We start from the raw sequence: 23,910 nt of genomic DNA, 5'->3' as shown, positions 1-23,910 counted from the left end.
CTTTTCAGTATTGCCTTTGTAAATGTACTTCATGCTGCAACTACTTACAGTAAAAACATGATTTGCAGCAAATTAAAGGTGCTCAGCCAGTTCCAACAGTTTGATTTTTTTTTTTTTTTTTAAGGTACAATATTATGTAGTTGCACATTTGATTCTCAGATGTGGTCCTTTATTTGCTTTAGTTTGTTGAAATCACAGTGAGAACTTCTCATCAACTGCCTCAGGCCACAGATTTAATGAAGATACTACAAGCACAATCGTTCTTTACTGCAAAATCTTTCCTTAAAGAAGTGAGCCAAAGGCTAGTGTTTCATTTATTCACTTGCTGCTGTATATGAAGGAGGAATTCATAGTATGATAAGGCTGATTCTGTTCTGTCTTCAATCATATTTTGCAGAAAACTTGATTTCAATGGACTGTCGTCCCTTAAAAATGAAAATATAAGCATTTGAGTGAAATAAACATTCGCCAAGATCTACAGTGCAATGCATTAATAAAGCTACAGGTCAAGTGGCAAGATATTTCAAGAGTTTAAGGACATATGAAAAAAGGATCTCAAATAGCCCTTGTGATTAATCCTAACAAGGGCAATTATCAGCATTTACCACATTTATCCAACATTAACTAAAGATTGTTCTATGACATGTAGTCTTTTTTAGTCTGGAAATTCTAAGTGGAGACAACTCATAACAAGTCATATCCGTTGTCAAATCTGTTAGAGGCAGCATGCACTGTTGTTAAAATTTTCATTAAGAAAGTTCAGTATATGATATCCAAATACGTATTGTTAAGAGGTCCCTAAAGAAGCACAGAGACTGTTAAAAAACCACTTACTTTATTATATATAGTATAGGAAAGAAAGGTCTCTGTTCTCTCAGCCAAGAAATGAAAGCTATTGTTCTGATGGATTCTGCAGTTTCAAGTTCTGGGAGATGTGTCTAAGAGGCAAAGGGTATCATTAATACATACATGATATTTTTCAGGAAAACAGCAAAAGGAACACTTAAAATAGCCCAACTCTATCCTAATCACGTATAAAGGAAATCCAGACAGATAAGTTTTGTGATGTATAGTTTTAGTCTAGTCTCCTTTTAAAGGGCTTGAAACGGTCAAGTGCACTAAACTGGTATCAGCAATTGACTATCAGAACGGTGATGACAGAGCTGTGATTGATACCTGTTTTATTGCAGAAACCGAAGGATTTCCCACTAACCCACTGTGCTTGCTGTTTGCAAGTATTCTCAGTCTGCTCCCACAGTTCTCAGAAACTTAATCATTGCCAGCCTCTTCTTACTGCGCTTTCATGGGAAGATCTATAGAGTTTTAGCCTGGAGAAACTCCAAGAGAGGTAATAGAAATTCTTTCTTTCTTTCCCTGAATCTGGATTTATAGTGAATAATAACTAAAGGGCTAATATTTGAATAGTAGTATTTCAGTTCTCGTGAAAATAATATTCTGGCAGGACTGTACCATTGGTGTGCAGCAAAGTAAGCACGTACCATATTCTGTGGTATTGAGCCATAATTTGGAACTCCAAGGACTTGGCTGATAAAGCTCTGCCCACAGTTCTTCCCAATCCACAGAAACATTACCTGAAAGATACCCAGTAATACCAACATTAATCCAGTGCAAAACCACACCTCAGCGGTCTCTTACACATTTTGAATTCTCAGAAAGAATGCATCAAGTAAATTTGGATACTTTTTAAGATCACCACCACCACACAACTTACAGAGCCAGCATCCATAAGGTAAGCACCATCCCTACTCAACTTCTCCACTGACAGCTGGAGAATGGGTGGCTGAGGTATAGTTCTATCATTTATGTTAAGAGCCCCCTAAAGGAAAAAGCAAAAAGAAAAACAGTGGTTCACATCTTGATGCATTGAAACAGGCACAAAAACAGAAGGTTAAATAAGAATAGGATGTATTACACTGAATACTGAAGCTGGACCCTTTTTCTCCGTTTAGTTCAAGTCATACTTCAAGTGCATAATTTACTAATAAATCTTATAATGTTTTATTTGGAGAGGGTGTACTTCATCAACTTCATCTTAGTTAATTAGTTCTAGAACTGGAATATCAGATTTGTTATGTACAAAAGACATGATTTCTAAAATTTTTTAGGCTCTTACACAGACATTCACTGTTCACAGAACTATTTTGACATTTTAAAATAAAAGGAAGCTACAGAGAGACAAAAAGCATGTTATACTATCTTTACATATATGTGATTCATAGTGCAAGATAATGACACAAGGCAAAAAGTGAAGTAATTTAGAAAAAACCTTCCCCATCCACCCATAGCCAGAGCACAGCTTCTCTCCAGAATTCCTCAATCCAGTCCCAAATAACAAATGCATAAATGCAACAAATGGGAAAATATGAAACAGTAAGTTTTAGGTACACAGCTTTAACATAGAAAACTTGTGAGATTAACACAAATAAATTTTCACATCATACAAATCTTTGGAATCAGACAAACAGACCATGTAGCAATGCAAATACTCACCTCATCTGTGAGATTATCAACTCTGTACAGACTGGGATGTGTCATAAGCATGAGGTAAACAAGGGGCTGGTTTTTCACTTGACACATGGTAAAAATGCGTTCATCTAAACGTGCGTTTGTCCCAGTTTGAAATGCTTTCTGCAAGATCAGGCATTTAATTTGACCATTAAAGCAAAGTCAGATAAGCTGAATTTAGCACAGCATCTATTGTTTATTTCTAACTTACTTAAGTCTTAGGGATGAGCCATTGGTATTTTCTCATGGTATGGTATTTTACCACTGCTATTTTAATTCTCCATAGTTCTCTTCAGTGTTTCACATATAAATCATACAAGTCTCCTTATTCCCGTTTCTGGGTTCTAGAATTAACTGTGACCTTGCACCATCAATCCTTTCTAGTGAGCACTACAGCTGAGATGACAGCATCTTGAAATATATCTCTTCTAACATACCCCTCAAAAATGCTACTTGATGGAATTTAAAAGAACAAATATTGGAGCAGTTTACGATTGCTTCAATGTACATAATCTTAGATAGTTGTGGATTTACAAGAAAGAGATACTCCTGGCTCGATGGGACAAAAAAAAAAAAAAAAAAAAGCTAGAAATGAAACAAGGGCTCACTCCTCCCACTTGACTGGGTCAAACACTTATAAAGTCTTCTATATGAAAAAGCTCACATGTCAGGATGAACATGCTAGTAACAACATGCTGGGTAATTCCTTATCAAGAGGCATGAATCAGAAAATTCTCTCTAGAACAGAAAGCTAGCTTGTCCAATACTTAAAATCACTTCTAGTATCATTTCAGTGAAATACAGTCAAAAAATACTTACATTGAGTAAATACTGTGAAATGCTTTAAACCTTTTGCAAGATCAGGCAGCCAACTACCTCCTTACCAGCCAGGTAGCTCTCTTTTAATCCACATTGAACTGCTATGTGGAGCTACGTTTCCAGAAATGCACAAAAATTAGATTTCTGAAAAAAACACTCTACCAGTACCCTGCCACATTCTCTAGACTAGTCAGTGTCTTTAATATTTTCCTATTCCCTTGCCTAAAACATTTATACTTTTTTTTTTTTAATACACACTTCTGAACTCCTGCTTCTCAACTAGATCATTCTCCATAGTGATATTCTTTAAACATCTTCTCTATCCCCTATCACTCTCCTCTGCAGGCAAGAGCAGAAGGCCCATCCATTACCCTGATACATTTGCTCATTTGCTCCATAAAATTCGCCAAATCCCTCCATTTTTCGTAACAGACTCCAAGATAAAAACATATTTGCCACCTGTAAAATCATATGTTATCTACCCAGGCCTGAGAAACAATTAAATACGACTTGTTCTACACTGACTTTTCAAGTCATCAAATTCTGGGGCGCAGAGAAATGGAATTGTTATCTTGAGAGAACTTTTATCTGTGCAAGAAGGATCATTCTCAAATCTAAAATCTCTCAGTACTCTAATGGCAAATTGCAGGAAGACTGGTTTTATTAAACAATCTAAATCAAGCAACTTCTCCATTTTGAGTCCTTCAAAAATACTGAAAGAGAAGCTAGATGCCATTTTGTACATCGAAGAAATGTCTTTTTACTTCAGGTTGACATGCCCAAACAGACAATCACGCTCTTGCACAGCTTCCTTGTAACTCTTACCTGTTTTAAGAGTGCCAGTACATAAAGTGGAAAGAGCCGTAGTGAGAAGGGGGCCATGAGACCAGGTTGTTGAATGCTTAAGACTGATGAACGGTAAGCAGATAAAGAATCTATCACTGCGTTGACCAAGGCATCCCGAGCATCACTCAAGGTAGCAGAAACTGATCGATCCACAGCTAAAAATAGAGCACAAAGCTCAAATAAGAGACTTTTTGTCCCTTGGTAGGAGTACAGTCACATATGTTAACTTTTCTCATTTTAACATATACTTCCATGCATCTTAATAAGCTTTTACTACACTATAGAGGAAGCCAAGTGATTCAGAAAAAAAAGCCAGGGGCCCATGATGATGCACCAGAGTAAGTCCAGGTGACTACATACATCTATACTGATACTTTACCTAAGCCAAGCATTAAAAAAACCCAAACAACCAACCTCTTAGGTTTGCAACTTAGAAAGCACCCTTAGAAAGAAACAATCTTTTCTTCTAATGTTACTCCCTAGAGGACTACTGCTCAGAGCTTTAGGGCTGTCATCCATACACATCCAAACAAGCTCTTATCATACTTACCCATATTGGCTAACAGCCCAGTGATGGCTTGTACATCTGCCCCTAGGTAGACCTCACTCAGTGTTGTTACAACAGGTAAGCACATAGTGTGGACACGAATTCGTCTTTCACCTGTAAGAAAAGAAAAACTGTAATCTCCAAACATAACTTTTGTTTCATGAAAGAATACAAGAAATGCCACTGTTTACTCAATAGCAAAAAGAAAATTTAAGATTTAATCTAATTTATCATACAAGTGGTGAATCAGGCCATTTCCAGTAGCTTTTAAAAACAGTTAGGTCTCAGTTTCTGGGTTAAGTCTACCTATTTTCAGACCAGAGCTAAGTTTTCCAAGAAACTTCTCGGTCTGGAGGAAGCAATAACATCAACAACATGAGTAACATATCACAGCTGTGATCTTGATAGTAGATAAAATAGTTTGTCTAAGTTACTGCAACTGAATAGCAGCTGATAAATGGACACAAGAAAACTCATCTGAATACTGTACTGTCAATGCAGCTAACAATACCTGAATATCTTACCTTTGCTGGATGTGTACAGGAGAGCTGACTGAAAGGAAACAACCTGCATATCAGTAAGACTCTCTTCTACTGACATTTGCACAGCATATCCTGCATCTGGGTTTACATTGGGTAATGACAACAAGTCTGTAGATCGTACGAAGAAGTTCCCATGGAAGGTATGAATGGAAAGACCTACAAGATAAGCATGGCATCAAATAATTTTTATTTTTATAGTCGTGAAGTACAGACAGCATGTACACATGTGCCATCACTGTTAGATTGCTCTGTATCAGAACGTTAAGATCATTCTCAATGAAATAAAGCATCTTCAGGAAAGGTAAATATCCTAAACAGACAACTAATCCATAGAATCCACAAAGCCTCACAGAAAGCAGGAATTAGGAAGTCAAATCAATGCAGAATAGTAGTAACTCTCTAAACTATAAAAACAGTCCCTTGTTGAAATAGCAGTCCAACAAAATTTCCAGTTTTAACCACTGTAAAATGGAACTTGGATGCCAGTAAAGATACTGCAAATACAGTCTTTAATAAATGGTCTGATTCCTGGTACTGAATTTTACTTTTCTAATCTTTGTCTTTTAACCATTTAAGCTTACATAACAGCCAAAATACCAATCAAAACATTTCTAAATAACAGTAAACACCCACTTCCCTCTGCCTGCCCGCCCCACTCCCCCAATCAAAAAAACTGTGTTCAAACCTTTGGTGCATCTTATCCTCATGACAGCCTCAAACCCAATCTTTCTAGTTAAATATCGTTTCAGTTCCTTTTGCAGTTTCTCCACCTGGACAGGGTTGTGTTTATGATGGTAAGACTGGTAGTAATAGACACTACCCGCAGAATACCTTGATATACAACCTGAAACAAAACCCACATATATTGGCAGATTGCAGGCAGTTGCTGGTGTAAATCTTTTAAATATACCAGTTGAATGCAATATTCCCTTTAATTATTAAACTGTTCACACCTGCAAATAGTTGTTGCACAGTTACAGACCTGCATACAGAGACATAGATGTAACACAACTGTATGTTCAAGTATGTGCGTAGTTTCAGGTGTTAAAATAATTTTCCATTGGCCTGAAATTACAGGTACTTTGTCACTTGAAAGTGGTTAAATGGAGAAGAAAATAACTAAAATGCTAATGAAGCTTTTTCTAAAGATGTTTACACTGATGGTTAAAAGGCATAAAAGAAGGAGAGCCACTTATACCAGGATCACAAGAATCCTGACTCACTAAGGGAGAATATAAAAACAGCTAGGTTAAATCAGGAAAGACTGAAAGATTACATTCTATTCACTGTCACTGCTCATCAAGGATTAATTTGCATCTTAACACACTAGATTCATTCAAATCAGGTTGATATACTAAATGTTAATGTAGATTCTATGTATTTGCCAGAAGTACAAGAGTTACACGCCCCAGAACAGCTTAATATGACTTACCTAGAGAAGCCAAGTCAGAATATTGTCCGCTAAGAAGAAATAAATCCACTGCAACCTGTTGCCCTGAGCAGTCCAAGGCTAACTTCTTGTAAAAATCAGTCGATGGTGTCAGATGTATGTCCTGTTAATACAATAGAGTATTACAAAATACAAAAGGAAATTCAAACAGATTAACACATTTAATGCCTGTTTTCAGAGACACTAATAATTGATTCTTCATAACTGATTACAGTGGCATCTTAAAAAAAAAAAAATCAGATCATTAATCTGTGTTTATAGTGCTTGGGTTTTTTTTTGTTTTTTCTACTACTTTAACAAAGGAAGGTTAGCCCAACAAGAGAACCACAAAATCAACCCAGAACAGGCAATTCCAGAACCACCTACATGTACAGAACAGGGTAGTCAGTTCTCTCAGCCTTTTTGCTTTTCTAACCTTTGCAGTTGCTCTTTGGTTTGGCTCTTCTCGTGACTTTAGTGCTCCCATTCCCACAGATGGAAGCTGTGTCTGGAAGACAGAGATTCTACCTCCAGTGGGGGACATCAGTTTAAAGGCAGCCTGTAATGCAGGCCCCAGAGCACTCTGAGTTTCCAGGGACTTGGTAAACATCTGTGGCAAGGTCCTCAACAGATCTTGAATTAGCTACAATTGAGAAAACAAATGTATTAAGGCTAGGAGCCTTTAGAGTTTTCTTCTTTATAGAGCTGATTGCTCAACATACATAAACACATATAAACACTTCTAATACTAAGGTAGTAAAGAAAAGGCCCTAGCAAAAGTCAAGTACTGTCTTGTTTCAGGTTGGCAAAAGTTCACAGTCACATAGATAAAGTAAAAGACCTCTTTTTTCCACCTCAAACTTGGCATTTAAACTGTAGGTGTTAAAGAGCATTAAGTAATCCAGGAATTATCAAGCATATCCCAAACTATGTGAATGCCACTAGTTCTTTAAGGTAGTTCTTACCTCTTTATTTTCATTTAAATTTACTAATAAGTTTTCTGGCATTGGTATAAATACATCTGGAAGGAAAAAAAAAGTATTTATTTTTTAAAAACACATCAAGCTTCCCCCAATTCTATTTGCCAGCCATTACACCTATTGAAAAAAGAATACAGTATCAGTGTGTAAACCCATTTAAACACAATTATGTGGATTGCCTTTTTTTTTTTTTCCCCTCATAAGCATACCTGTGGCTAGAATGCCATGTTAGAGTAGCAATCAACAGGGCTGAAGGATAATTAAGACTATTAAGTAAAAACACATAGCGAAGATTTTCTAGTGTTCATTCTGCCCTGCCCTATAACATAAAGTAAAAGGTGACTTGAAACTAAAGGCAGAAGAACAAGCGCTAAGCATCAGTCACCACAGAATCTGTAACAATTTACCAAGCATCAGTATTTGGGATCGTAAGAGAAATCTAGATAATTGTACAAATTAAACTAGAAATTAGGAAGGCTGTCTTCATGTTTTACATCCTGAAGAGCCACAGCATTGCTCGTACATCAGGGGCTTCATAAACGAACACAGAAATATGCTACTTCTAAAGCCATTGCTAGAGAGACTAAGGATCTGATCTAGAAACTCTCACCAGATATATTTTTTAAAAAGGCTGTCAAAACCAGCAGTCATTAGTAGATACTAATCACAGAATTTATTTCTGCATACCTTCAATATCTGAAACTATAAGCATCTGAGGCTGAGAGAGACCTTCCTGAAGACTGTAGAAATGGATTGTGCTGTCAAATGTTATGAAGCCTATTTTTGTTCTAGTGTTCCCAGGAAGCCTAAAAATGAGACATACGGTGTTCAGCAAGATGAAATTTCATTTCTGCAGGCTTTTTTTAAAAACATCCACTGCACCTGTCTGAGGTTGTTACCAAGTAGTTAGCTTAACAGCTACACTGCAACAGCTTGAGTAAGTCATTTTGGAGAAAAGAAGAAAGAAAAAAAAGAAGCTCATAGTAGAGTCACCTAGCAGACACTCAAGAAATTTTTTAAGAGGGTATTAAGAAATGGAAGAAAAGGAAGAAACAAGCTGCAAATATCAAGCAGCATTTATATTGGTTCAAACAGCATGTATTTTATGAAAAGTTTATTAGACGTAAGCATTCCTTTCAGCAAATGCTTATCTGAACTTCAGCTTTTAAAAAATACAGTTCAAAAGACATCATAAACATGATGTTTAGTCCTTTGGGGGATTGATGAAGCAGATAGGAAAGAGCCAGACTGAGAAACAAGACTCAAAATTACTTTTGATACCAGTGCAGCTGTGATGGGAAAAAGACTACAGCTTTACACTACATTTTAATACATCATTGGCCACTGCTAGCCAATGCTAGGAAATTTCTCTTCTAGACAGGAAGTACTGGCATGTTGATGTCTATGACAAGTTTCATAAGAGGAACGAAAAAAGGAGATTCTAAGAAAAAGGTACTTACAAGTCAAGATTGTCTAACAAGGTGTGGCAGACTGTATTCAAGTATCCTGTCTCTATTGCATTATGAGAGACATCAAACACAAAGAGGTACACAGGTGGTTGAGGTGGACGTAGCTGAGTAAAGAAAAGATTACCTTTAATTTTCAAATTAACATTTATTAGATTGGGTTTATTCATTCCACTGCAAGTTTAAACTCTATTAAAACAGCATACAGATGACAGGTAAAACTTCTGAATGCATTTGTCTTACTCAGTAGCTCTAGAACTATAGTTTTCTTCCAGAAGACCTAAAAATGCCTACATATTTTAAATGCAGAACTTTGACATCATAAATGTTTAGAAACGAAGAACTATCTGAAGTCCTTCCCATGAGTTCTCAGATACACTCCTTGAGGCAGCAACTGTTCTACTAAGCTGGAAAGCATCCTCTATAACAAGGCTTTTTCTGACTTCCCTCTGGAAATAAAACAAAGGGAGAGAATAACTAGAAGTAAATAAAGCCTTACCATGTATTCAGATGGAGCCATAAACTCAATAGTAGCATTCTGGACTTCAGGTCTTTTATGAGGTTCTCCATAAACTCTTGTCACAGGATTATACATGAATTCTTCAGGAACTATATATAAACAGATAAGTTTATATATTATTACTTGACACTAGTATTAGCTGTGCTGCATTTTAAAACAAATACATCAACTCTTTTGTGCCTGTTGGGCAGCGCTTCTTGGAGAACTATACTAGATAGGGCAGCTACTTTGTCACCTGCTAGGGTACCTTGGAAGATGACATCTGACTTACTGTGCCTCATTAGTGACACCACTGTCTTTGCCCATGGGAAACACTTCTCATGTCTCACAGTCCCAGCATGACTGATGATGATCGCTAGTACTGATATGGCCAACAATATTACAGTCTCAAAGGCCAAGGTGGGAAAGGTTAACCTTAGCAGTTTAAAACAATACGCACATTTAAAACCTACCATCATTCACTCTATAGCACAAATTGCATTTCCATCTCCTTTGGTCTAGAAAGCTGACAAAAGGGTTAATGTATGTCCTGCAGGAACGGCATCTCACAATAGTACTTGAAGTGACCACTGGCAATTGCTGGAAAAGAAAAGCTTCCTGTTTTAAAGCATCACCACACTACAGCTATTCACCTATGATAACAACATTTTCTTCCTGATTAGCTAGTCAAAACATACTTGTTGAAGGAAGTATTTCTGCATCCTCACAGCACCCCTACAATTCCTTAAGAGGACTGGTTGGAGCTCTAACCTATTTGACTGCATAAGTTCCCTTTTCAAGCCTCTAAAGTCTTGCATTTTACTTTGATCGTTTAAGACCAAGTCCTATACCCAATACAGATAAAAAAAATCAGACACCCCCCCCCCATCTTTGAAAAATTACTTAAATTGTGAAAAATAACAATGTTTAAAAGAGGCACTGCTAAATTCACAGTCTTCTGGCTATCTGAGGACATCCAAACCCCTTTAACTTTGTTAATTCTTAATTAAGAATTAGTACTAGGTTTGGTATAGGAAATCAATAACTACAACTGATATCTCTGACAAGATAAAGCTATCGAAGCAATACTGGAATTTAAATGTGTTGCCTTCTGTCACAGTCCGAGGGCTGTGCTGCCTTTAAGCTTCTGGTTTTTTGAGGTTTGGGAGGGTTTTTCTTAATTAAGTGAGGCTTGAACGTTTAAAAATGGCAGGGAGATAAATTTCAGAAAAATTACAATGATCTGTATAGAACAGGGAAAATGTCAGTTACCAGGGTAATTTTTCTGGGCCAAGATTAGCCAATGTACTTGCCCTTCTTTTATAATCCATTGTCCAGCTCTGGACTTTAATACAGGAGTAGTTGATATTTCAGCATTTAAAGTTTTGAATATTTGTCATACCGATAAGTCTTTGAAAGGATGAAGCAGGAGCCCCAAAGGAAGTTTGGCTTTATTCAATAAGGCCTGAGTTTGAGGAATGTTAGTCAGGGTACAGCGGAACAACCTACATGGAGGACAAAGGGTTATTTTCAGAGGCTTTCAGATAATAAAATTATTTCAGTAGTACAGAGCACCCTTATATTTTTCTAGAGCTGGTGATGGTGAATATCCATTTCCAGATAAAGGATCTTCTCCAACTCCGTCAAATCATTCTGTTTTAGTCTGAGCTTGACCCACAGTACCTACTTTGAGTTCTTATGTTATTTTATACACATGCTCTTTGCACAGAACTGAGCATCACTTTAGTCACTCAAGTCAAAGCTAAGCCTAACAATGTTCAAAGTTGCACCAAATCTTTATATACTAAGTGTTATTTTGGAATACTATTTTGAGGTGGCCTTATATACAAATCTGAACTAGTGAAGTTTAAAAAGTTGTCTTAAAACTACACAAAACTAACGATAAACAACCCCACAGTCATTTCAGGGACTTTAGAACTTAGTGGCTTCCACAAGTGCGGATGTGCACAGTACTTCTGTAAATCCAGTCCAGCTTGTTTGTTTGAACAACTTCACAAAGATGCTGTTATTTCCTTTATCTATCAAAAAAGACTTGGAAAGCAGGAGTACCTGGTTATACACAGTTTGGTTGGTCTCCTCAAAGAGAGGACTTGAATAACCAATTGCCAGACTCTTGTTTGACATTCCATTTACTCCATTGTTTTAAATGGTTACTTCAATACGGAGGTCACTCATGTTTCTGCATTCACAGTCTTTTTGGTGTACCTCACTCAAGTGAGTTAACTCCTATTTTATATCTTTTCTCAATCATACTCACTGCCAGCTATATTGTAAAGTTTTTGTGTTGTACCTATCTATAGCTGCCTTGCAAGCAATGTATTTTTCCCTCATACTTTCTACACAGGTAATTTTCCACATTTCAAAATTTAAACCACTTACCGCCTTTATTGTAACACAGTGAAGCCTGTTTTCAATGTTTTCTACTCACAAAATTAAGGAAATATTTTGTGAAGAGTTATGTCTACAAGTAGGCATTTATAATTCTACTTATTTTGATGAATTATAGCAAATGGATAATCTTACTCAGGGTTACAATTGAGCTTCTGGATGTCTTCATGCAAGTTTGGGACAGGAGCCTTCAAGAGGGTCATAGGAAGAATATTCCTTTCTTGAAGAAGATTCACAGGTCTTAATCCTTCTTGCTGTAGACTCAGGCCCGCCATAGATGCAGTTAAGTGATTAGTACCCAGGGCAGGCTAGAGTCAAAATTTCAGAAATTAACACCAATTACTTGGATGAAACCCACAGTTCATTTAAAAAGCAAACATATTTCCCTTTCAGTTTTTTGTTTTGTTTGTGTATTAACTGCCATTGTATTACAACAATACATTTAGAAATACTACTTGTTACATAAACTTGGACTTAGGCATGTAACATAACAGAGGTAAAAATTAGCATACATTTGCTACAAAGCTCTTGAAATACAGAGGCTCAGCTGGCAAAAGTGTTCGTCAGTTTGCTTTGAAATTTCAGGAAAATAACCCAATACTTCAGCTAACAATAGCAACCTGAGGGAAGAAAAACATGCCAAAAGCAGCTGAAAGTTTTAAGAGTAATATTCTTAACAGATTCAAGGATAGGAAACTTCAGAAAGAGCTGGCACCCAGCTTTTCCAAACTGATACAAGGCATCAGCAAAAGCATTAGTTTTAGACTACATCTACCATACTGAACAAATGGCACACCAAACAGCAAACCGTAGGAGCAGCACCCCACAGATGCACAACACACACCAATCTTCGCTTTTCTTTACCCACATGCACCACGGGTAGTACCAAGATAAAAACCAGACAGTCTTTACCTGGTGGAAATGTTTAGATCCATCCGGATATTGCAAAGCAGATGCTTGCATTCCTGGTGCTCCAGGTGGAGAAGTATTTTGGTAGCCTGGAGGTAAGGTAGGGTAAGAATACCCAACACTTCTATTCATCTTAAGATTTGGAGGTGCAGGAGAAGGATGTGGAGTTGCTAAAGGCAGAGAAGACAAATACTTAAAATTAATTGCTGAAGAACAGCAACTTGCTCAGTGTGTTAATAAAGCAGGAGGGCTTTTTGTTGTCATTTAGTTTCTAAGTGTAAACAACTGACAACTGCTGTCAATTTTGCAAAATGCTCTTAACTGCTTTACCATACTTACAGGCAGACATGCCCATTGTCAATGCTTCAAATTTCATATTTAGTTTCAAGACATCGAACCAAGTATATATGTTTGTACATAAATGCCTAAAATTGTCTGTCCCAGACTCTTTTAAAAAAAGTTACATAATAATAAACATTTTTAATTCCAAAGCCTTACCCATGAGGCCACCACCTTCTATTGCATCATAGCTGTTTTGCACCACAGACCCATCGCTGGCAGCAGATGTAGCATCGCCTATTAAGAAACACAGTCTCAGTAGAAATTTTCACAAGTTACTAAGAAGTTGTAGGATTTATTTGGAATTACCTCGTGACCTGCTGGATGAATATTAAGATTACTTTGGATCTACTTTGTTCTGTCCCAGGACAAAACCAAATTAAATATACATCTTAACCTCTTTCTCACACACACTTTCCCTGCTGACGTGACCTCAACAAAGGACATTCATAAAACCCCACAATCTTTTTTCAAGGGAAACAAAAGTCCCTACACTGCTGGTTGAATGATCTTTTAAGATTACTTCAGATTAGATATTTGCCTTAACTTCCAAGCTGATACACAATAAAGTGTCAGGGTACACTTCCTTCTCAACAGAGGAAGTGTCTGTAGGCTAGCTGCAGTTTTCAAAGCACCTTGGAATTTAGGTACTGAGTTCCCTGAAGAACTTTTTCCACTGATAATTCACAGAAACACCAGATGCCCTTCACTTACACACTTAGTCCAGCACTGCTCACCAAACACCAACAGTTCTGATATGGTCACATACCAGTAAAGATATAAATTCCAGCTGAGCGAAGAAAAACCTTGAAATTGAGAGGGTGCTCCTAAAGGACTGCTTTTTGTAAGCTAGCTATGTCTCAATATACAAACCCAACTACCTATTGCTAAGGAGAAGGAGGTACTCAATTTACTTTTTATTATCATTAAAATCTGTAAAGGTGGCCCAATGAAAGGAACTTGCATTATACACTGAATCTTGCTAGTATGCAACAGTCGAGCTACTTCACAGACTAAACATTTCTATCTCTCCATGGCCCTGGAAATGTTTCTCTTCATTTTGAAGAAAAGACTTTCTAAGCAGAAGCAGTTTCTAATGCATTTCATATGTTCAAAGCTAAGCTAAATCTCAATATACTATTCTTGTACTCACACAGCTACCACATAAAAGAAACTGTAAATCTGAACATGCAAGGAACCAACAGCTTTGACAGAACAAACTATATATGTAGAAATAAAACTGCCGACTACCACGTGGCCCCATCTAGCATGGGCACTAAATGCAATACAACTATAGGTCTGTTTCATACAGAGCCCTGATGAGTTCTTAACCAATGGCATATTTGTGCAAGGCCCACAGGAGACAGAGGAAGTCAGGTATCTGTCTTCAACAGCTGACACTTAACAGCCTCTAGTAACAACCTTCGGAAAATGAACAAATCCAAGGTATGTGTTTCAGTGATTTTACACAGAAGGGAAGAATAAGGTACAGCTACATAAACAGGCAAGGAATTGCAGGGTCCGCATTTGAGCTTTCCCTGCAGAATAAAACAGTACAGGAAGTTATACATAGATTATATCCTCCACAGCAGTTAAGGATGCAGAGAAATCAAAATTTCAGTATCACTTTAGAACATTAAAAATAAAAAAAAAGAGATGGCAACTATGGGAGACATGGACATGTCAAACAGCACTTAGGAATCTATTTTGAAGTGTTAATTGTTTTATTTTATTAACAACTGTCAACAAGAAATATTTTACTTCCTTCCAAGTCCTTACCTGCTCCTTTCAGATAAAATTATGCTGCATTAGTATCAATTTTACCATTTGAGTGTCTAATAGAACAGTGTACTTGACTTTAAAGGTTGCACATTAGAGCAAGTTGTAATGTGCAAATTCAACAAAAAGAGCAAATTATTTCTTACCATCTCGATTTGCAGCTGAATTTAGCAGAGACTGTGTATTAGGTGGTCCCGCTGTCAGTGTTGATGGCCTAATTAAAGGTGGACCACCAACTGGTGGAGGTCCTAAAGGTGGCCTTGCAGGAGGGTGGAGTGGAGTTAAAGGCTGAGTCACTGGTGGAGGTGCAGATCCTGTAAAGAGATTAATTTTTACAAGGAGTTTAAGCCAGCTTAGAAAGTCACAAAAGTTTTGTTACAAAAACATGCAGATTGAACACTAAATATTCCTCTTATTCAAATCATGAATAGCATGAGATACATAAATACTAACATGCATCTAGAAGGTTTAACAACTTTGGATTGTTTCTGTCACGCTCTTCTCATACTGGGTTCCTGTAGCTATTATCCATGATCTCTCTTTCAGCTTTTTGCTGCTATTGTTGGGAAGAATTTCAAGAGGTACAGAAAGCATCCCAACTTCAGTTACTAAGTCTGGACTTTATAAAGTTATAGTACAGCCCCATATGAATGAACTAGTAAGCGTCTAAACAGATCCCTTCTGACAGGATGCTCATCTTCCATTTCAATAATCTGATAAAAAACAGCAATGTACAGATTCTATAGCTACTAAAATTGCTTGGCAAAAAGATTTCACTTGGGAAAGCATCAGCAATGCACAGTTTGAATAAACTTGCTGTGTGAGTGTGAGGTGTTTTGCTCTGAAATGTTTAACCCTCCATGTTAAAAGTCACAGGAAAGTTTTTAATTGCTTCTTTTTTAAAATTCTAGGACTTTCTCAAGCCAAGACATTTAGAAACCCAATTGCTTTTCTTCCCTTCAAATAATGCCAAATCCTAAGGACACTTCCACCCCTTTTTTCCCTATATTCCAGAGGCCAGTAAAACTGCCCCTTTAACTCTAGGAAGACACCAATGTTTTAATATAAAAGCTAGCCTTTCAAAAGATAAGGCCAAATTGTACAGTATCACCAGGTCTCAACATGGTATAGAAGCCTGTAAGCCATACACAAAAGTATACTGACGAATTTCCCACCACACAAAATATGCAACTTCATGAGCCTCCACAGTATGGTCACATTTAAGGGGGGAGGGAGAGAAAAAAAGGAAGGAGAAAAAAAAAAAAATTACATTCAGTGAAGTTACCTGTTTGTTCACTTAGTGTTTGATACTGCAGAACTAATTAATAATTGCTATATGCAGGCAATACTATCACAGAACTTGGAAGAGATTCTGTCTCTGAGAGGCTGTCCAAAGTTGGCCATGCAGGCAGGAAGCTGGCAGAGCTTTGTTCTAAGAACGAGCATGATCAGCAAGACAAGCTAAATTAATTTTAAAAGTGATCATTGTTCTACAAAAAACTACCAGGAAAGTGCTCAGGAGGAATCACCCTTGAATGGACATAAGAACTCTCTTATTCCAGACACTCACTCATTTCATATGCCACTTTCCAAAATTTCTCAGCATTTTCCTCCCTAACTCCAAATTCCTAATTGTTTATTCCAATAAACTGCCAGAATTAGTTTCATAAATTCTGTGAGCTTAAGACAGTTTGAATATCCTAACAAAATTAGTCAGGCTTGTAACAAAAAACCTAGCATCAAGAAAAATATCTAAGGAGGCTAAAAGCATTTCACAAGAAAAAAATATTTGCTTTAACATATAAAATATTTCTGTATGTAACTCCTATTAGCTCAGTTTAAAAAACCCCTCTGTAACGAGGAACAGCAATCTGGCAAAGAGAAGCCTGAGTATTAACTTTGTTTCCCTAATAATCAGAAGTTATATAAGAGAGCTATTTAGTGTTGAAAAAGCTTTTCGCCACTGCATATACCACCACACAAGCAGCAGTAACAGAAGTGGTAATTCTTTGCATCGCATGCTTTCAGAGTACATTCTAAAGACTGACAATTATTATTAGATAGTGAAAATTACAAGTTTGGAGGAAGGAAGCTTTCCATTCAACTGGCCTCTATTTCAATGGCACAGAATGCTTTTCAGTTTTCTTTCCAGGCTGTCCTCAAGTTGTTTGCATCAACCTGACTTAGGCTGTTCAGAGAACTACATGAATCAAGTGATTAACGGAAAGGCTAACAAGTTTTAAACTGAAAAGGACCATACTCACTCAACAGGACTACAGTTTTCAACCATGAAGTCCCAAAGTCCCCACTTGACTGAAGCATGCCAGTGCTCCAACAGCCACCCCAAGGAACGGTGGAGGTCACAGAAACAGCATTACCCACACACAGCTTCCCAAAATGAGACACCATTCAGGAGTTACCTGCTTCAGCCAGCTGAAATGCCTGACCCACGCACAGAACTTCCATTTCTAATCCAAAGAAACCACCCCAGTATTTGTGATGTACATTTTCTCAGAGTATCTCCTTTGACAACCTTGTTTCACAAGCACAATGTCTCTGCATAGTCAATTCTATATACTTTTCTTAAAAAGGACACGGAGAAATGGACACTGGTAAAATATAAAAAATTTATGGTTACCTGGCTTCATATAGCTGTTCTGAAGCGGAGGACCTCCTGGAGAAGCAGCATATTGATAATTTCCTGGAGGATTTGTATTTCCTGATAATGACGACGGTGACTGAGCTGACCCTGTCCCCGTCATGTGAGCCAAATGGCTTGTTTGAGACCCAACTGGCTGACTCACAGGAGTCTGGCTGTACTGCCAGTTTGAAAGCACTGGTGGGCTAGCTCCAGGAGGAAAGCTACCAGCAGATGATATAGCAGCTGAGTTTTGCAATGCAGGCAGCAGCACTTGTGGAACAGGACCTGTCTGTTGTACTGGGGACCCAGAGAAATGTGCCACTGGTGGTCTATTGAGAGTCTGCCCAGGTCCTTGATAATTGTTTAATTGAGAAACGTTCTGAGAGCCACTATAGTTGTACTGTCCAGAAGTCTGATGGGGAGGAACCTTTGCTGGCGTCTGATGCGAATACAATCCCGGAACTGAAGGGCTATATCCCTGGCCATCTGATGAATGCATCAGCTGATTTTGAACAGGGCCTGGAAGAAAAAAAACCAACAAACCCTTTAGAAAGTCAGTGTTGTGTACCACTTCTGAAAATCAGAGATGTTCCTGGGAATCTCTTTCCTTAGGATTTTATTAGTCTCCAAGCCATAAAAGTAATCTTTCTTTTTTTTTCCCCTCAAACAACCAGGTGTAAGCAACAGAAGTACTGCTGCAGGAGACATGAATTTGATAGGATTTTGCACTTAGATCTTTGTTTTGTTTTACAGTAGCCTTGCAACCACTAAGCATTCCAGTGCCTGAGTGCAATCTATCCTCCTAGACTGAAATTCACATCGAATACTATTTCTATCTTCAGAAACACCCAAAAGCAAGCCGACCAAAGAGCAGTGCTCTCCCACACAGCTGGCAGCAGTACAAGTGAGCAGACAAAGCGGAAGCATCCATTACGTAATAACTCAGTTTCATTTGACGATTGACACCAACTTAAACTTTAGCTTATGGCAAAGGCACAAACACCCAGTTTCAGCATAGGTCACCATGCTGTTTCTCAAGTAACAGAGTTAATCTATGAAAGTTTCTGCAGTTAATTTCAGTAAGAGAACTATTCCATACACATACCACTCATGTGAGTAGCTGACTGGTCACAAACATGGAATGAAGGGTGATTTTATCATAAAATAACTCACCAATCAGGAAAAGAAAACTTGATATGTTAATGGTGCATTTTATGTATTTGTTGGTTGGTATAGCTGAACTAAGTTTTACTTTCATTTGAAGAAAAAAAATTGAAAAAAGGTTAGTAACTCTCTAAACAGTAAACAACGCTGAGCATAATCAGATTTCTGTTTTACACGGGAACACAAAGAGAGAGTAATGTGAGATTTCCAGTGCAATACAAGCTCCTTTAAGAAAGTTACTACTAAAGGTTGTTCACACTGTTGCCATAAAATGGGCATTCTGAACGGAGACTAGAAATTTTCAAGTGAAATCCTTCTGAGCAGAATACACTAGATAATGCATGCCACAGCCAGCCATGACTCCTTAAAAATTACTAAAATGCTTTCCAATGTTGTATCATTTATTTAAGCCAGCCACGCTGTGGCTCCCCCCACATCCCCCAAACACACAGTTTGAATACTGGAGACATTCCACATGCACAGTTAAAACATCTGAAAGCAGAAAAGATCATCTTCATGGTTTAGAGTTAAGATCCTTTTCTTTGCAACCCCATACTATTCTCCAGATTTCCAGAATTAGTTAAGATTTGGACAATCTTTATGAACCTAGATAAACAAAAGCACTTAACTTTCCAGACCAGAAATGCCTGTGGGATTCAACACTTAAATTTTCAAAAACATGCCAGAGAGATTAGCTTGGAAAGTGGATATATATTTACCATACAAGTACTGGAAACAGCTGCTATGAGAATGAAGTCACAGAATTTCATTTAACATTGAAACAAAGACAGCTGGTTTCCTATTGAAACATTCTAGTTAAATTTCAAAAGGTGAGGAAGATCACATTTCCAAGTTAAAATAACTTTGAACTCGGGCATTTCTGACAATAAATTAGGCTAAACGCGGAATACATTAAAATACTTAGTTAGGACAAACACTGCACCGGTCATTTAGCTCCTCATTCCCTAGAAAGCCTTAGGCTATGGATCAGACAGCTGTTACTTCACTGAATATCGTACATATCCACGCTAACTACATAGCCAAGGCAGTACTACAGTGCCAGTGACCTCATCCTCACTGCCTCTGTTATTTGTGCATAAAAAGTACATACCATATTATTCTCCACCCATTAATCTCAATGCTACTTATCGTTCAGTTAGGAAATCCAGTTATACCCTGCTGTCCTTACAATGCTCCTCATAAATCCTAGTAATTAATAATTCTCTACAACCAACAGTGTCTAAACAAAAAGCTTGCAAAGATGAAAATGCTAACAATTATAACTCACCTTCGAAAATTACCCTGCAGTGTATCAGATGGGTTTTCAACAATTAATTTACAAAATCCATTGTAAATTAAACTTGCTAACTCTAAGAATGATGAAGAATTCTTATGTGATGCCAGGCCTCCTGACTGCATCTGCATGTACACTGATAAAACAACATTATTATAAGCTGTATGAAAAATACAGAACAAATACAAATTAATTTCATAACTTGATTATTCACCTTAGAGCACGACTCTGTAGCCTAGGCAGGAATCAGAATACTTGGACTGCTCTTACACACACTGTTTTCCCTGCTTGAGGGATAAGTTTGAGGATAAAGCAATGGAACTGACCGACCTGATATCTTCTACGGCACTTTGCTTTTAAAAAAAAAATAATTTAAAAAAAAAATTGAATTCCCGACAGCATGATGTTCCAAATTTCAGTTTTTATTTTTAAAGTCACAAGCACAACGAGAAGTCTCGATAGCCTGTGCGCAGTTCACGTTTCCAAGACAAGCCTGCATAAAGCTGCCAACAAAACTAAAGCAACAGCATTGAGGGGTGCAAACCCTTTCCAAAGGGCTCCACAGTGCACAAAAACTCCTCAGGACTTGCTGTTTTGCTGCTGCCAGGTACCCATCTTGACCTGACCTCTTTACTGAGGCCTGCCAGAGAGCACATAGGCTCTCCAGCTTTCCGCAAACACTGCTGCTGGTTTTCTGTGCTGTTCTGTGAAGCCAAGAACCAACAAGGAACTCAGTGTAGACTGAAGAGCTAGATCACCTGCACGGCAGCAAAACCACCAACACTCAGAGACCAGAGAAATGAGTTAGTAATACGAGGTAGGCCACCTACTTAACAGCGAAAGACACCTCTACAGGAACACAAGGTCATTTGACATTTCTAAGAGATCAGGAACGGCACCAGAATATATATGAAGGTTGCCTTATGGTTCTATAAAATGAGGGGTCAAAATATTAGTGCAGGAGGCTAGGATTCAAGTCATATTTTCTGCCATAAAGAATTTCAGCATCACCTACTCCAAGCTAGTTATTTAGTATATTACTTTCACTAGCTGTCACCTCTCCAACTTCCAGGGAGATGCAAGATAAACATACTGAAAAGCTGCATCCCAACCGAACTGCCATGGGATCTGTCACCACCAGTCCCCACTTCAGCTGACTTTGACCCACTGGTTTCCAAACCAACAGCTTCTAAAGCATCTCATGACCTCAAAGCGCCATGCTAAGATACCACATAAGGAGAGCAAAACAGTTCTAAAAGAATTGTTTCTCCTTCTTGTTTGCACTTCAGATCTATTAACTGGAAAGCAAATTAGTAACCTGCAGTTAAATGAATACAGAATACTGGTCCTATTAAAAGAAAAACACAAATGAAGTAGAAAAAGGTTGTTGCTAAGCAACCCGATGCTCCGTGCTAAACAATTTCCCAGTCAGCACACGGTGCTGCTGTGACAATTTACTGCCTTCACTTTATGGACACGCGAGCTTGGGAAGTTACCTGCAGTAAAGCAAGCAACAAGTTGAGAGGAAGAGCTGACAGCTATATAACAATTTATCATTCTGTTGACAGCTTTCTTTCCTCATAGACCACTGTAATTACCTCAAAAGTACCTCTCAGTACCCTCTAGACTGTTTTATAAAGCTTTGTTTTTACTGTAAAGGTCAAGGATTGCAAGCACCTTCTCAACATGTATTTTAACGCTAAGAACAGTCCATGCTTGAATAATCAAATTTATTCAAAAGGCCAGCAACCCAAACCTTATCTCTAACATACCACAACAACTGTTTGATTTTATTACCTTGTATTTGCATAACTCTAAGTTTCAGTTCTTGATTTTTTATACACCTGACGGCTGGGTAGCCTGAAATACCTCCTCCTCCGACTGCCTCTCCAGAACTTCCATTATGTGCTTAATCTGACTACAGGGAAATCAGCAAACATGAAGCGATGCCAGTCTGTAAATCATCCCACTTGATTACATTAGCTAACATTCTCTTTGTACATTCTCTGCTTAGACCGTAAGCTCTCCAAAATAGAGGCTCTCTCTTCAGACTGTATTCATACACTTCCCACTTTCTTGACCCTATAAGCAACTATATGGTTGTTTGTAAAATGCCATTTTGCAGATGACTTTGAGGAAACGTAATAAGTGCGCTGTGAAGGAGGAGGGGGAAGACAAGTCAAACCATTTAATTACTCGTGCATAAAACAGAAAAATCTAAAGATCTCATTATAACTGAATTGCTTATGATGCAGCGCAACTGCTGAAACACAGAAGCATGTAATTAAGGAACCAAGTACAGAGGGTGCTGCCTGTATATGCGAAATCAGGAAATACTTCCAACAGCACGGAATTCCACACATGCAAAGAAAACAGATACAGCGACAAGGCTTGCCTTGTGTTTCTTTCTTCCTAGCTTAAAAGGCTGGCTAGTAAGTTATTCAGTTTCACCTTTGACATCTCATTTTTGGAAAAAAAAAAAAAGTACATATTTTGAGGGGAAGAAAGTAATCAAGACTTTCGCAGACCGCAGCGCACGTAGCAAGACAAAATAAAAACAAGATAAAAAATTAAAAAAGCCCCGTTTCGCTGCAGCCAGGTCTCCCCCCCGCCAGCGATAACCACAGTGCCACATGTACAGCTCCGTTCCAAAGGGTCAGGGGCGCAGGGCGCTGCCTCGGCTCCCTCGGGGGTACGGGCGGCAGAAACATCGCACAGACCGGGAGACGCTCCCGGAGGGATGGTGGTGGGGGGGCAGAAGGACTCGGTCACCCCCATTTTTTTTAAATTTTTGTTTTTTAAACACCCCCCCGCCCCGGGACGCCGGGTGTCCGGTGAGGGCGTCGCTGGAGCCGGACACTGAACTGTCCCCGGGGCCGCTGCGAGCCCCTCCCGTTCCTACGGGCTGTAAGTGATCGAACCGAGCAGCTAACGCAACGGGGGACGCCCCCCCGCGTCCGCCGGCTCCCCCCACTCCCGTCACCCGGGACGCCTCCTCCCCGCGGGCACCGGCACCCTTCCCCCGCTGCCCCCGGGGAGAACGGGCGCAGGGCGGCCCGGGGGGGAAGCGCCACGGGGCAGCAATCGCCACCACCACCACCACCAGGCCCCGGCCCTGCGGCCCTCTACCGCCAGCGAGGCGGCCCCGGTACCGCACTCACCGTTGCTATAGGGCTGCTGGCCGGCACCGTTCTGGCTGGCGTAGCCGGTGGGGGGCCTGGCGGGCTGGGCCATGGCGGCAGGCTCGGCTCGGCTCGGCTCGTCCGGTCTCGTCGGTGCCGCCCGTCTGGCAGCGGCCGGCCCAGCTCGGGGGAGGAGGGAAGGGACGGGCCCCGCACCGGAACTACCGGGAAGAGCAGCGCAAGCGCACTACGTACACGTGGCACTTCCGGGAGCGGCGCTCTGCGGCAGTGGGCGGGACCTAGCGTCTTAAAGGGACAGGAGCAGGGGCTAAGTCCGGGCCGTGGTGGGTGAAGGGAAGGGCGGGAAGGAAGAGGAGGCGCCGGCGGGGCCCCAGCGGCCCGGGGCCGGGCGGAGCGTTGGGCCGCACCGTACCTCACCTCACCTCACCTCGGCCGTGGTGCCTACGACGCGGCCGGCCGGGCCCGGAAGGAGCCGCGTCGGGGGCGGAGCGGGGCGCAGCCGCGGGTTGCGGTGTCGGTGCCAGCGGAGCAGCCCGCACCTCAGGCTCGGCGGGCGGGGGGGGGGGGCGGGGGGGGGG

General features: G+C 39.5%; 2 protein-coding genes across 8 annotated transcripts in view; one reads left to right on the top strand and one right to left on the bottom strand.

Annotated features, from left to right (window-relative positions):
- Window positions 1–104: 104 nt before the first annotated feature.
- Window positions 105–23,438, bottom strand: SEC24A (SEC24 family member A). The gene is made up of 23 exons (XM_010578853.1): window positions 23,351–23,438; window positions 17,729–18,250; window positions 15,237–15,404; window positions 13,471–13,548; window positions 12,976–13,142; window positions 12,199–12,371; window positions 11,057–11,159; window positions 10,128–10,254; window positions 9,655–9,764; window positions 9,150–9,262; window positions 8,377–8,495; window positions 7,675–7,730; window positions 7,146–7,352; window positions 6,713–6,833; window positions 5,966–6,124; window positions 5,263–5,436; window positions 4,742–4,852; window positions 4,171–4,346; window positions 2,512–2,649; window positions 1,733–1,837; window positions 1,500–1,592; window positions 835–938; window positions 105–425 (listed from the first exon to the last, which is right to left on the bottom strand). Exons 1-23 carry the CDS (start codon window positions 23,421–23,423, stop codon window positions 311–313), a joined length of 3,312 nt encoding a protein of 1,103 aa, XP_010577155.1. The 5' UTR covers window positions 23,424–23,438; the 3' UTR covers window positions 105–310.
- SAR1B (secretion associated, Ras related GTPase 1B) overlaps window positions 23,317–23,910 on the top strand; it is a 28,335-nt gene continuing 27,741 nt past the window's right edge. For 5 of the 7 annotated variants that reach the window (XR_775112.1, XR_775113.1, XR_775114.1 and 2 more), the window contains exon 1: window positions 23,829–23,898. The gene's annotated coding sequence lies outside the window, so the exon portion shown is untranslated. Of the gene's footprint in view, window positions 23,338–23,796; window positions 23,899–23,910 lie in introns of those variants that run through there. The other 2 variants (XM_010578856.1, XM_010578858.1) reach the window with 2 other exon arrangements.

The sequence above is a fragment of the Haliaeetus leucocephalus genome, unplaced genomic scaffold (genome assembly GCF_000737465.1).
Source record: "Haliaeetus leucocephalus isolate CR32 unplaced genomic scaffold, Haliaeetus_leucocephalus-4.0 Scaffold656, whole genome shotgun sequence".
In the NCBI taxonomy this organism is placed as follows: Eukaryota; Metazoa; Chordata; class Aves; order Accipitriformes; family Accipitridae; genus Haliaeetus; species Haliaeetus leucocephalus.
This window is presented reverse-complemented; position numbering and strand designations above follow the sequence as displayed.